General features: G+C 42.9%; 2 protein-coding genes across 3 annotated transcripts in view; both read left to right on the top strand.

The window, feature by feature from the left end:
• Positions 1–9,251, top strand: part of PLGRKT (plasminogen receptor with a C-terminal lysine) — a 34,821-nt gene extending 25,570 nt beyond the window's left edge. Inside the window, exons 4-5 of the mRNA XM_062018889.1 lie at positions 3,118–3,246; positions 4,775–9,251. Of these exons, the coding sequence (XP_061874873.1) occupies positions 3,118–3,239 (122 nt within the window). The 3' untranslated portion in view covers positions 3,240–3,246; positions 4,775–9,251. The remainder of the gene's footprint in view (positions 1–3,117; positions 3,247–4,774) is intronic.
• Positions 9,252–9,489: 238 nt separating this feature from the next.
• Positions 9,490–13,915, top strand: LOC133628906 (relaxin-3-like). 2 transcript variants are annotated; one of them, XR_009820896.1, is made up of 2 exons: positions 9,490–10,855; positions 13,292–13,378. XR_009820896.1 is itself a non-coding variant. In XM_062018887.1 (2 exons), exons 1-2 carry the CDS (start codon positions 11,222–11,224, stop codon positions 13,657–13,659), a joined length of 597 nt encoding a protein of 198 aa, XP_061874871.1. In that variant the 5' UTR covers positions 11,160–11,221; the 3' UTR covers positions 13,660–13,915. The 2 variants fall into 2 exon arrangements, 1 of the variants encoding a protein (XP_061874871.1); XM_062018887.1 differs by lacking the exon at positions 9,490–10,855 and adding an exon at positions 11,160–11,450 and having other exon boundaries at positions 13,292–13,915.
• The last annotated feature ends 232 nt before the right edge of the window (positions 13,916–14,147 follow it).

Below are 14,147 nucleotides of genomic sequence, written 5' to 3'. Positions count from 1 at the left end.
CTTAGCAATCACATCAGCCAACTCCCTCAGCACTCTAGGATGCATCCCGTCAGGACCCATTGACTTATGAGCCTTAAGCTTGGCCAACAAGTCTTTAACTTCTTCCTCTTCCACCCGGGGCAAGTCCTCTGCTGTCCTGGCCATCCTGTTATCCTTGCCAGACTGGGCTTCCAAAGGGCTGGCCTTGGCTGTAAAGACTGAAGCAAAGAAGGCATTCAGTACTTCAGCCTTCTCTGCATCCTCGGTCGCCAGGGCACCCTCAGTGTTCAGCAGCAGGCCCACATTCCCCCTCACCATCCTTCTGCTGCTGATGTACTTGAAAAATGCCTTATTGCTGTCCTTAGCATCCCTGGCTTAATTTAATTCTAGCAGGGCTCTAGCCTTCCTAGTTGCACCCCTGCATGCCCTGGCAACGTTCCTATACTCTTCCCAAGAAGCCAGCCCCTGTTTCCACCTCTCATAGATGGCTGCTTTCTGCCTGAGTTGTCCCAGCAGATCCTTGCTCATCCGTGGAGGCCTCCTACCTCCTTTTCCTCTTTTCTTGTGCATTGGGACATACTGATCCTAGGCTTGGAGGAAGTGGTGCTTGAAGATTGACCAACTCTCTTGGGCACTTCTACCATCTAGGATCTTATCCCATGAGATCCATCCAAGCAGGTCCTCGAAGAAGCCAAAGTCGGCTCACCTGAAGTCCAGGTTCTTAAGGTCCTACTTAAGGATAGGATAAAGGAAAGTAAGAGAAGGAAAATAAACTTATGTCTAATATCAGCACTAGAATAAAAGTCAGTGGACTAGCCTGAATGTATCTGGGATGTAAATTGGAAGAAGGTTCATAATTACGTGTAAATTGTGTTTAGGAGTTAATTTTTATTTTAAGATTAAAATTAAGTAATTGAACACAAGGTTTTACGACATAACTAACCTGCAGGCACAATACTTGGTCTTACTACTCAGTTGATCCCTATGTCCACTCTCATACTACTTTCTCAACCATTTCTCTGCATACTCATGTATTGTGTTGGTGCATGCCATGCTTCATCTCTGTGTTGTAGTAAAAGATGTATACACCATTCCCTTTATTGTTGCCTCTTTAACTGGTCTCTTTCCTCCAGGAAGTGGTGTTTCTTCAGCCTCACAGACAATTCCCTCTTCTAAGCAACTCAGCAGTTATTTCCATGCTGCACAGTCTTCCCAGTGTCTGAAACACCTTGATGAAATAGTCCTCCATCTGCTGCCCTTTATTCTTTGCAGTCTCTCTGTTTTTCCTTCATTAGGCATTTTTTTCTCTGATCTTGCTTAGTTCATTTTCTCCTCTGTATCTAGCCTCTTGTCCAAATGTTTTCTCATGACTTGCTTATTCTCTCACATGGAAATCAGAGGGGATTTTTCCTGCTTTATAGCTTGAGCTATAAAGCTCAGCAAAAACAGGGGACATAAGGGAAAATACCTGTTTTGAGTTCTGCTTCTGCTGTTGAAAAGCTGTAAGTGTACCAGGATCATGTATCAGAATTGAATCTTTTGGGAATGGCAGGATTACAGGACAGCCCTTAGGCGCACTATCTCTTCTGAACAGCTGAGAACACTGAGAATCAGTCATGGACCTACTATGTGTGTTCTTGGCCTTGCTGTTCTGCTCTCTTGTCCAGGTACATATTGCTGGTGTTTTTCAGAGAAATTATTAAAGAAGGGGAAGGACTACACAGCCAACCTCCAACTGCACTCCAACTTCTCCAACCTCCAACTGCCAGCCTCCAACTGCCTCCAACTTCTCTACTATGTGATGAAACTCTGGCCACTTTTTCCAAAATTTAAGTAGCATACTCCTTGTATCTTGAGCCATGTGAGATGAGTGGTGACTAGGCAATCTGCTGTAGTGCATATGAGTGACAGACATAGAAATCTGACTATCTAGAAGATCTCCCTGTCACCTAAGGTCTCTTGCTGTTCCGTAGTAGATCCTTTATGCAACTGACTGATGTGTTATTACTAGTTACTAGGAGTGGAAACCAGTGTTGTCCTGTTGGGTACTACTGATACTATTAATGTGTGGAGATCCCAAGTACTGTAACACTAGCAAAATTGTAGTTGAAGATTTTAGCATTTAGACCTGTTTTAGAGAATGATGCCAGTCTTGAGTGCATAACATTATTCAGTCATGTTTATTGCACAGAAAGAGAGATTCAAAGTACTGCCATAACAGTCATCAAGTTAGGACTTAACATTGTTGGTATTGTCCCAAATGGCATCAGCCAAAACAAATGCTTTCTTTGCCTAATCTTGGTCCTGTCTTGTATCACAGACCACCACAACTTATGTATGACATCCAATCTGTGTCTTTGTTTTTCGGATTCTCTGTCCTAGATGTTTTCATTACAGCCTTATCCAGAGCATTCTGCATCCTGCAACGTCTCCCTGCTATGCTGTGAAGACTGCATATTTAAGGAATTAAGGTCTTAGCAAATCTTTTTGTAAGCAGTATGCTTTAACCAATGCTTCTTCAAGTCCTCTGTTGCCCACTTTTTGCCTGGAGCCTGACGTCTTTTAGCTTGGGACAAGAAGAAAAACTCTACCGAAATACGGCACATGCAGGATATTGTGAACAGGGAATTTACTTGTTGAAGCTGACCAACACTTTTGTGTGTGTGTCTGATCCACACTCTTCTCAGACTTCTAATTGATCAAATGCAGTGTGGGATTGATACAGTGATGTCAAGTCCTTGCTATGTCTCATGCCTCCATTCTAAAGCATGTTTATAATTAATCTTTAAATTAAACTTTACTGTAATTCAGTGTAGTTTTTAGGAGAAAGGGGCTTTCACAAATGACAACAGCAGCAGCACAATTAACTGTTTTGGCTAAAGTTCTTTCAAACAAATGCAACCAGAGGTAGATACTGTTCAGACCTAATACTTCCAGATCCACTGCTCCCAGCAGTCCAGAATTCCTTAAAGACAACTGTGTGCTACATTGGCATAATTTCCTTTGTAAAATACATAGCTATGATCTGATATTTGTTGTTGTGACCTAAACAAGAATAGCTAAATCAGATTTCTAATTTCTTTTTTTGCTTCCTTTGCTTTCTCACAATAAGAATGAGATTTTTTTTTTTTTTTTAAGGTGAAGCAGAGAACATATTGGACACACAGAGCACTTTGCTGGAATTGCCTAAAGGGCCACTTACTTATGAAAGCCTTGAGAAAATCAGAAGATCTCAGAGCAAGCTCTTCACAGAAAAATAGGAAGATGGTATTCAAACTTAATATTTTAAATGTGATTGTAATTCTGGTTTTTGGATGTAAATGAATCAAATATTGAGAAAAGTGTGAGATCTTATAAAAATATAATTTTTTTTTAATTACTTCCTAGAGCAATAACTTACATATTGTATGTATCCCTTGAAAATACCCATTGTTGTTGTAGTATATTTTTCTTGTTTAGAAGGAAATATTGAATTTTCACTGTCTGTTTAAAGCCTGAAAAAAAAAATTGCACCTGTAGTGGCGTCTGGTACTGACCAAACTCACTAAAATCAACAAAAATAAGTTAATTCGTAGTTACAAATTTGTATCAGCATGGTCATAATTTTCCAATATATTAAAGGATGCATAGCTCTAATTTGAAGTTAGGAACAGACAGTCAACTTCTTTGAAAAATTAGACACTTTTTATTTGCTGTTCATGTAAACTCTCTGCTTCAAATTCTGGAATAAACAGCGTTTATCAGAAGTAAGTTCAGAAGTAAACATGCCACTTGCTAAATGTGTGTTTTTTCTCTTAGGAAAAAACTGTATTAAATTATAAGCAGAGATTAATTTCTCAAAAAGAGAAAACAAATTATGTAGCCATTTCCTGAATCTTTTTCATCCTTGTTTGACATTCTGAAACTCAGGATAATTTGTTTACATGAAATCAGAGTTTCACTACGAAGATGAATATTAACTTAGGCTAGCAGCAAGCAAAATTATTAATGTATGTTTTTGTAATGGGTAGATCCAAGGGGCCTTACAACTACCCAAAACCAGGGATTTTTAACATTTTTTTACTGTAACATGGGATATACTGTTAATATAATTTCAGTATATTTCACTGTTCAGATGTTATACCTGGAAAAAAGAAAGTGTCTTTCTGTATTGGAAATCTTGTTTAAAAACAGATTCCTTTGTGTATTGGTTGGAAAGTTTTCTAGCATTAGTTTAAATATGGAATGGAAAACAAATGCCCAAACAGCATCCAATAATGAATTCAAGTCTAAGTGTGTATTGACAATTTATTGATTTAAAAATTAAATTCCAGATACTACCCTGAATCTGGCTTTGAAGACTACTTGATTAAAATTACTACAGTAAAATAGGTGAATGTATAATAAAACAAAAGCTTCTCAATGTAGAAGAAATTAATAGCACAGTTTCCAAAGGTGTGTAAAACAGATTACTGAAAGTACATTCTCTTCTGCATTTCTGTTAAATGGTTCTGTCATCTACATCTACAAGCTGTAACACATCTCAAATGTGATGCGTTTTAATGTGCAGAGTGATAAGATGGGTTATAATAGCTCAGTTGGTTATAGCATCCTGGACTATTTAGGATTTAAGGCAGTGATTTCAGTTGCCTCATCTCAGCATATGTTGTTCTGTGAGCTCACACACGAAATGTAGCCCAAGATCATCTCACATGTTCTGACTGTCCTGTAACATAAACTCTCATCACTTGCTGCTATACTGTGTACTACTCTGAGCACACACGTCTCTGCTTACTTGTTTTGCTTTGTGTAACAGATCATCCTCTACCTTTTCTCCAAGTTCTGAAGTCCACCTTGCTTTAATTTTTAAGAAGTTATAACAGAAGGTTGTGCTGCCATTCAGCGGGATCTCAACCACCTTGAGAGTTGGGCAGAGAGGAACCTCATGAGATTCAACAAGATCAACTGCAGAGTCCTGCATCTGGGGACGAGCAACCCCATGCAGCGATACAGACTGGGGATTGACCTGCTGAAGAGCAGCTCTGCAGAGAGAGACCTGGGAGTCCTGGTTGCTAAAAACATGAGCCAGCAATTTGCCCTCATGGCCAAGAAGGCCAATGGCATCCTGGGATGCATCAAGAAGAGTGTGGCCAGCAGGTCAAGGGAGGTTCTTCTCCCGCTCTGCTATGCCCTGGTGAGGCCTCATCTGGAGTCCCATGTCCAGTTCTGGTCTCCTCAGCTCAAGAGGGACAGAGAACTTCTAGAGAGAGTTCAGCGCAGGGCTACCAAGATGATCAGGGGCCTGGAACATCTTCCTTTACAAGGAAAGGCTGCGGGAACTGGGGCTGTTTAGAGAAAAGGAGACTGAAGGGGGAATCTTATTAATATTTACAAATATCTAAAGGGTGGATGTCAGAAGGTTGGGGCATCCCTCTTTTCTGTTATATCTAGAAACAGGACAAGGGGTAATGGGAAGAAGATGGAAGACAAAAAGTTCCATTTAAACTTAAGAAAAAACTATTTTCTGTTGAGGGTGCTGGAGCAGTGGCACAGGCTGCGCAGAGGGGTTGTAGAGTCTCCTTCCTTGGAGGTCTTCAAGACGCACCTGGACATGTTCCTATGTGACCTCACCTAGGTTGATCTGTTTCTGCAAGGGGGTTGGACTAGATGACCTTTAAAGGTCCCTTCCAACCCTACCATTCTGTGATTCTATGAACCTTTTGTATTTTGAGCTGTCACCTATTGATACTCTTTCTTCCAAGAACGAAGAACAACTCAACCAACTTGTTGTGGTATTTGTATGTCTCCACCCATGCCTCTTAACACACTCATTTATCCTATGACAGACATTTTTAGAAGGAGCAGTTTTAATTGTGTGTGCTAGAAAATTGGGAAATACCTTAATCCTACCCACTTTGTGTTTGCTGTAGGTTTCTGGCTATGGTGCTGGATCAAAAGGAGATGTTAGATGCTAAAGGAAGCAAGTAGGCTAAGCAGACCAGTGACTCAACAGTTTTAGGGGATAATAGGATAGCAATTTTTGCTATATTGCTGGAGCTATATTGATCCATACTAGTGAAATATGAATTTTTTGTTTTCACTCAAAGGTTAAACTTAGATCAAGAGAGTTAATTCTTTGCAAGACTCCATGCTAAAGAGTGGTGGGAATGGAGCAAGTTTAATTCAGTGTTACACAGGGAGTATCAGTGAAAGTTATGAAATTTCTAAGGGAAAAGCAACAGGCTTTAAGCAGGACAGTCTAATGCCAGCCCCAGAAATGGATTTAAACAGGCTACATAAAATGTGCCAAAGATCATCAAGAAGGGCTAGTCACTTTTACTACCTGTATGTTTTTTAATTGTTAGCTTTGCAGGTTTTTTTCTTAATAAATATATGCATTGGTTTCAAAGATGCTCATTCTTTGTTATGGAGTACACTCTGTTGTTACTCTATTTCCAGTGTATTAATCGAAAAGCTTGCATGTCCCGAGCCCAGTCATTTCTGTCGCACAGATGTCCAGCTACAGAGTAGTGGAATTGTATGATTTCCATCATAGAACAATGAAGGAAAGCAGGAAAGCTTACGTCTGACAGAGTCAGCTTCAGGGAAATAGATGTTTACAGCACAAACTACCTGTAATCATCGTACCAGTTGTGCTCATAGAAATAAAGAACACACCTAAAATTTCTTGCTCCCTTCTGTCACTGGTGCGCAGCTGGCTTCATCTTTAAGACTTACTTCAATATATCAGAGCAATTGTCTTTGTTTTCATGAATCTCACAGGGAAAGAGGAGAATAACTGCAGGGGCAGTTTGTTCTGACCTGAAGGCAGTACTCTCACCACCTTAATCCTGTTGTTTCTCCTGAACATGATGTCTTACAGCCATGTAACCTGAATCAGTGTCACTCAGAGGAGGATTCTTCTGGGAAAGCAAGAAGTCAGTCATGATTAGGATGTCAAAATTAAACTCTCTTGTATTCTCATTATGGATATGTCTCATTGAGAACCCAAGAAAGTGCATACTACTTGTGAGCCACAACTGCCAGCCCCACAGTTTTGTTTATCTGGTTTTGATAGGATATATCAGTATTGTTGAGAAATGAGCAAAGTCCCTTTGCAGGGTCTGCTCTAGACTCCTTCATTCCTTGGATGAATGATCTCACTTTTCAGAGCTCTTCCTTATAATAGTGAAAGTTGGTTCTTACAGCCCCTTCTGAAACATTTTGAAGTTACTTTGTGACCATGACCATATATCCCTGCTTTTAAAGGGGAACAGGAAAGCACTTATTTGGACATAAACAAACAAGGTTGTTTCTGCCTTATTATTTAATTGCTTAATGAGTCTTGGAATTCATTACATAAAAATGCTTGGATTACTTAATTTTTTAGCTATTAGTTTTCTTAAAAGTGAACTGCTTTCTAAAACCAAGGCCATCTGATGAAGATAGCTGGAATAACACTGGTACTTAGTCACTAATCATATGCAAGCAGCGCTACTTCTCATTTCTTGTGGAATACTGTCTGTTACTAAGCAAACACGAAATATTTTAAACTCATGTGTGGGCAGCTTTCAAAAACTAAATAGTTCTTGCATCAATTAATTACATGAGTTTGAAATTAAGTTTCTGAAAAAAAAGACTAATGAAGTCTGTGCATTTCTATCCTACTCTGATCTTTTGTGTAGACTGATATTTAACATGTGAATAAGCCTTTCATTCTAAGTATTTAAGGCTGCCAAGGTATTGTTAAAGGGTATATTTTTTTTTTATTTAACCACCTGTTTTCACAGATCTTCCTCTACTCTCTATAAACTTTGATTGCTGTTGGCCAACAGATTCAAAATGCAGTGCAAGTGAGAGAAAAAATAGAGTAATCTTTATGTTATTTTAGGAAACTAAAAAATACAAAATACCTGCATTGAGGCAGTACACTGGATGTATCTATCTTGCAGGATCCTACAGATCATGAATGGAATTTAATTTCTTTGCTCTGCTGTTGTCTGTTCTTCATAATACGAATAGTAAGAAGATGGATAGTTGCTTTGGATTGGTGATATTTAAATTGTTTTCTTCTGTCTGTATTGCTTTCAAGAGTAGTTTTTCTAGCTGTGATAAACACGTAAACAAACCTACCTTCTGACTTGATTTAAATTCCTGGCAAATTACTGAGAGATTGCCAGTTATGTTTTTCTGTATACAGTCCTGTGTGATCCAAAGTTCTGTGACTAACATAGCAAGTTCCTTTATAACCTGCTGTTCAGATCACAGTAGATGCAGTTAAAAGCCCTAGATGCAAAGGCAACATTATTAAAATTCATCTGGAGGGAAAATACTGAGCAATACACCCTACTAGTGAAACTGCATTAAGCATAGTAACATTAAACAATGTCAAATTCCTGCCACCGTAGTCAGGTATGATCCTTAATAAAGCTCATTAACTTGCTGCCTCTTGTTTCAGTCTTTAATCCTAGCAAGAGAGTGCTTGTAGCCTATGCTTTTCAACAAGAAGAGTGATGCAGTGTAGGCTCACCTGAGGAATTATGAATGTCTTTAAAAGACATTCCCCCCAAGGCCTCTTTGACAGCTTGTACTTCATCACTTACTGACAAATGTGATGGAAAGCACAGATAATATTGTCTTTCACATCCAGTAGCTGTGATGAAGAAGCAGGTGAGGTCAGAAAAACTGTTTTGAGCTATTTGTTTTTCAGTCTCTCAAGTGCTTGCATCTAGCAGCTGAAGTTAGAGGTTACCTGCTTTGTTGCAAAAATGAAGTTCTTACCAAAAAAACCTAAAGATGTCCATGATAATGCCTGCCTTTGTTTAGAGGGAATTAGATGTGGTGCCACAGTAACTGATAGTCCAGTTAAACCTGAAAGTAAAGCAGGTGAAGAGTCAGGAATTTTCGAGCTAGATTTAAAAATTAGCCTACTATTTTGGGACCTCTCTCCACATTCTCTGGGAAAGACATATCTGACATTTTGCAACTTTTAAAGACTGGATACAATATTGAGCATGGACATCAGAGTAGGCTACGAAATAAATGGTATTCGTTTCAAAACTTAGCAAATCACAAGGCCAATCACTGTCCGACTGAGGAGGCATCTTCCTTATTGCCCTGGGAGTCCTGGTAGTGCTCTTGCACACAACTACAGCTCTCCAGTCACTGAAAACGTTTTTCTTGCCTAGAAGACTACCTACAGTCCAGAAGTAAGTTCACCTGATGTGATGAGTATTTTTAGAAAAAGTCCACACCACCAGTAAGACCCATCTGCTTCCCTCTTTAAAATGCAAGTTGTGATTATGAAGTTGTCTGTTGCAGAACAGCAGTTAAGACTGGAATGGAAGGAGAAATAGAGGTTTTTTTCTTCACAAATTTCAGATTGGCCTCCTCCACTTCTGCAGATTGCATCCTACTAACAGCCTGGCTGATGGTGTCTACTATTGAAGCAGTACCACTGACTAAAACATTTAAGATTGTGCCAAAAATAAAGCCCAAGTACAGACAACTTGGCAAGCTGGTCACAATCTAGCTCTCTGCAGCCTCTTTCTAGATCTAGCTGAGTGTAAATCACCACAGTTCTTCTTGAGAAGGTGAGTGGAGTCTATGTCTTCTCTGCTAGCACAGCTGAATCAACATTGTATACAAGGCTGTGTGCATGAGTCTTCTTTGTGCTTTCCTTCTAGATGGAGTTTTGAGTGTTTTTCTTCATATACTCAAGAGATAGAAGGCATAACCCTCATGTGGAAGGATCTGTAGACAACAGCTTTGTTGTATTTTTAAGAATCACAGAATCTCAAGGACTGGAAGGGGTCTTGAAAGATTGTGTAGTCCAACCCCGTGCCAGAGCAGGGCCACCTAGAGTAGGTCACTGAGGAACTGGTCCATACAAGTTTTAAATGTTTCCAGAGAAGGAGAGTCAACAACCCATCTGGGCAGCCTGTTCCAGTGCTCTGTCACCCTCACAGTGAAGCAATTCTTCCTTGTTCCTTTGGAACTTCTTTTGTTCCAGCTTGTACCCATCGCCCCGTGCTCAGTGATTGGACAACACTGAGAAGAGCCTACCTTCATCCTCCTGACACCTGCCCTTTATGTATTTGTAAACATTAATGAGGTCACCCCTCAGTCTCCTCCAAGCTCAAGAGCCCCAGGTCCCTCAGCCTTTCATCACAAGGGAGATGCTCCACTCCACCACCTTTGTGGTGCTGCGCTGAACTGTCTCCAGTACCTCCCTGTGCTTCTTGAACTGAGTGGCCCAGAACTGGGCAGAGGCAGAGTAGATGAGCTTTGCTCCATTTCTGCAGTATGACTATTTATAAAAGGGGGCAGCTGCCACTGATTGTGCTATAGAGGTGAAACAAACAAACAAACAAAAAACAGCCCCAAAATAGAATTTACTTTCACAGGCCACACAATTCTGCTTGATGGGTGCAAAGAACACTACTCTTTATCAGCAAGAGCCTGCTGGGGATGAACTACACAGGCACTGAGCTCTGCATTCCTGGGCTGCATGTGTCAGAGATGCTCAAGTCCCTAGCACCTGGGTCCCTGCAGCTGCCATTGAACATGAGGATCGAGAATAACAACCTTGAGAGGAATTCAGGCTTCTAAATCCTGCTTTGAGTGTCCTTGGCTTAAGTAGTTCTGTGGAAATGTGTTTTTTACTTTCCTTCTGCATTTTTGCTTCAGCCAACATTTTTAGGATGCAGGAGTAGTTATACAGGTCCTAGACCTGCAAGGGAAACAATCGGTGAGCAGAAGATTTAATATTTTAAGAGTCACTCGAGAGGGCATCGGCAGCTGGCACTCGGCCACAAACAGGAAAAGCTGAGCTGGAGTGCCCGGAGGAGGGGATGAAGCACGTCCATCTGGGCCGGTGAGAAGCCGGGAGCCGGAGGTAGGCGGCCGAAGTGCATCTTCGCCCTCGCGTGAGGGGCAGCAAGCAAGGGGCAGACCGAGGAAGGCTCCAGGGCGCCTGGACGCCGGTCTCGGGCACACAGACCCGCAGCTGAAGGGGCGGGCGGGGGCGGGAGCGGGAGCAGGGACAGCGGCAGGGGCTGGGATTGGGGCCGAGGCCGGGGCGGGCGGTGACTCAGCGCCGCCTTCAGCGCATAAAAGGCGGGAGCTGGGCGTGCGGCGTCGGCGGCAGCGCGCGTGGCGGTGCTGGGGCGCGAGGCCGCGAGCGCGGGGCGGGTGTGCGGCCGCAGGCGGGTCCGCTCGGTGAACGCACTCGAACTCGCGGGACGGGGACAGAGGAGGTGCCATGAGGGCTAAAATGCCAGTCCTCTGTGCCGCCGCGGCGCTGCTCTGCGCTGCCTTGCCCGGCCAGCCCGCAGCCCGCGGCTCGGCGGCCGCTGTGCTCCCCGCCGAGGCGGATGGGTACGGGGTGAAGCTCTGCGGAAGGGAGTTCATCCGCGCTGTCATCTTCACCTGCGGCGGGTCCCGCTGGAAGCGGCTCTCGCAGCTGGCGATGGAGCCGGCGCCAGCGGGCGGTGAGTGTTCGGGGAGCAGGTGGACAGGGTAGGGTGAGGTGTCCCGCGGCCCTGGGGTGGCGGCGTTGCCGTCGGTGGCTCCCGGGGCGCTCCTGTGTGGGGAGACGGCGGGAGCTGAGGCGGGCGGGCTCCCCGCGGCGCCTCTCTCTCCCCCTACCGGAGCTGCGCCGGCGGTGTCTCCGGCCCTCGCGTTCCCTCCCGTGCCCCCCGATGGCCGGCGTTTCCCGTGGTCTCTGCGAGGAAAGACTTAGACGGAGAGAACAAGATGCGGCTGTCGTGGGAGCGTTGTTGGCCGGGGTCACCCGCAAAGTTATGGGTCTGTGCGGAGCCCCTTCTGAGCAGCCCCGCCGGCGGCCCCGGCTAGTCCAAACTTGACAAAAACCGTCAAAATCCCCGAATCCCACAAAGAATCGGTCAGGCTTTTGCTGTTCTTGGCCACGCGGGGAGGCGTGACGTTCCCTCGGAGGCGGCGATGAGAGCTTCCCGCGGCAGCTGCGCTGCCTGACGAGGCTCGGCGCCGAGCGGAGCCCCTGGGGCTGGGGAGCCCCTGGGGCTGGGGACCCCCGCGGCGGGCTCCGCTGGCCGCCCGCCCGCAGCTCAGAGCCGCGCTCCGCACAGTCCGGGGACGTGCTCAGGCGTTGCGGGATCGTTGGCGGGGTTTTGTCACTTGCTTATGTTGCTCTGTACGGAAGAGTTGTCACGTTGGAGAGTGGATTGTACTCTCGGATGCTTCAGGTTGCTATTTAAACAGCAAGAACTGCTTTAGAGAGCTTTGGCAACACAGTTTGTGAGTAAAGTATTCCTTGGACAATTTTTCCGCTGCGTGTTCTGAACCTAATATATTAGGGAAGTGTAAGTGTGCTTTCTGGGCTGTGTTCTCAAGCACTACGGTAGTGTAACAAAATAATTAATTTAAAAGTGCTGACTCTCTTTTATGTTCATGGTTTGAATAGTGAAAAGAGCAGTAACAAGTGGCTACAACCACTTCTCTTTTGCTCATATTCAGGCAGCTGTTCCATCTGAAAATTAGCTTCTGTTTGTTACTTACCCATATTAAAAGTAAATGTAACTTTTACTGGGTGTTCTCATGTTCTTTCAGCTTTCTGAAAGAAACATATTAACAACATTAAGAACCTGAGACAAACACCTGCTTTGGGGGCATTTAGCTCGAGCATTGAAGGAGCTGCTTTGTTTCACATTACCTGAAGTAAGCAATGCCACTTCTCTTGTAGAAGTAAAACCCAGAGAATCAGTATAAAGTGAAAGGAACTAGAGCTGGATTTTTGAGAACACATCAGTCAGCGAGACAAAGCATGTTTCCAAGTAAATTCTGTAAGCCTTTTGATGTGCTTTGAGAAATGAAAGAAATGAGAAGGAAGCATTGGCTCAAAACAATTATAGAAAAAGTGCAGCCAGTTTACACACAATATTTGTTTGTTTAGTCCTCCTGATATTTATTCCGCATATTATGCCAGTTTGTATGATTGTGCATGGGCTTATCTAATTCAGGAGCCACATGATATAGCTGTGTGTGGCTTTTAAATCTTTATTGTAAGATTTTTTTTTTCCTTATAGAAATATTGAGGCTTCTGTATCAGTAACATTGAAGCTGCAGTAGACCAGTCACAATTGTAGCCATTTACTGTCCACCTCTAACAGGCAGCATAGCCTTTCAAATGTAAAGGCTCTCCTCAAAGTAAGCTGTAAGTAAATCATGGAGTGGAGATCTACAGTACTAACAGTTCTCCTAGATAAGTGTATTGCTTGTTACTAACTTGTTTTTATTTCTTTATCCTTTTGATACTCCCACAGTCTGAACTTAACGTCTTCTCTTTGAACAGATTCTGAACAAACAGCAAGTAAGAAACCACAGGGAAACTTCAAGCTGCCATCAATTTTCGGTCCCGAAGTGGAGCAGTTGCAGAGAGGGAGCTCGTTTCTTGGATGGGAGATGTTTAAGGACCTATACGGTTTAAATGACTATGATGAATATGTACCCATGGCGGATGACTTCAAAGAAGTTGTTCGCCAGGTAGAGGAAGCTGTTCCGAAGGACAGGGGAGGAACAGGAATTGCGAACCCCATGGGATCAAACAGTTATCTTTGGGCCAAGTATCCCAGGAGAAAACGGGAATCTCTGGGTTTGGCAGGAATGTGTTGCAAATGGGGCTGTACAAAAGCTGAAATTAGTACTATATGCAGAGTTTAAAACCCTCTCTGTACTTACACATGAAATCAGTGTTTGTTGCATTGTTGCTTGATTGGATGTTGTATGGAAGAGGAAAACTCTTGCTGTATTTTATTTTGTCTGTCTGCACCAGTTAATACAGCTGGTTTTCTTAAAAAAAAAAAAAATAAATCCACAAGTGTAATTGTAATGACTTTGTTTTGCTGCACTAATGTTTAATCTATATTTTTTAAGAAGTCTTTTCATTTTAATGTCGAGCCTTCACACTTACATTACAAATGGGTTATATCTTTGTAACACTTGAAGAAGAAATGCAGTGTTTCATTAAAGTGTAACTAAACTAAGCATTACCAAATTGTTCTTCCTGTGTTGACAGAACAAACATCCAGCGACATTCTTGAAGTGTGGTTCATGGTAGAAAGCTGTACAGAATGCGTTTGCCAGTTTTGGCGACTCTGCTTCTCCAACATTTTCATCACACTTTGTCCATTTCCTTGCAATTGCAGAAT

Source organism: Colius striatus, chromosome Z, assembly GCF_028858725.1.
Source record: "Colius striatus isolate bColStr4 chromosome Z, bColStr4.1.hap1, whole genome shotgun sequence".
NCBI lineage: Eukaryota > Metazoa > Chordata > Aves > Coliiformes > Coliidae > Colius > Colius striatus.
This window is presented reverse-complemented; position numbering and strand designations above follow the sequence as displayed.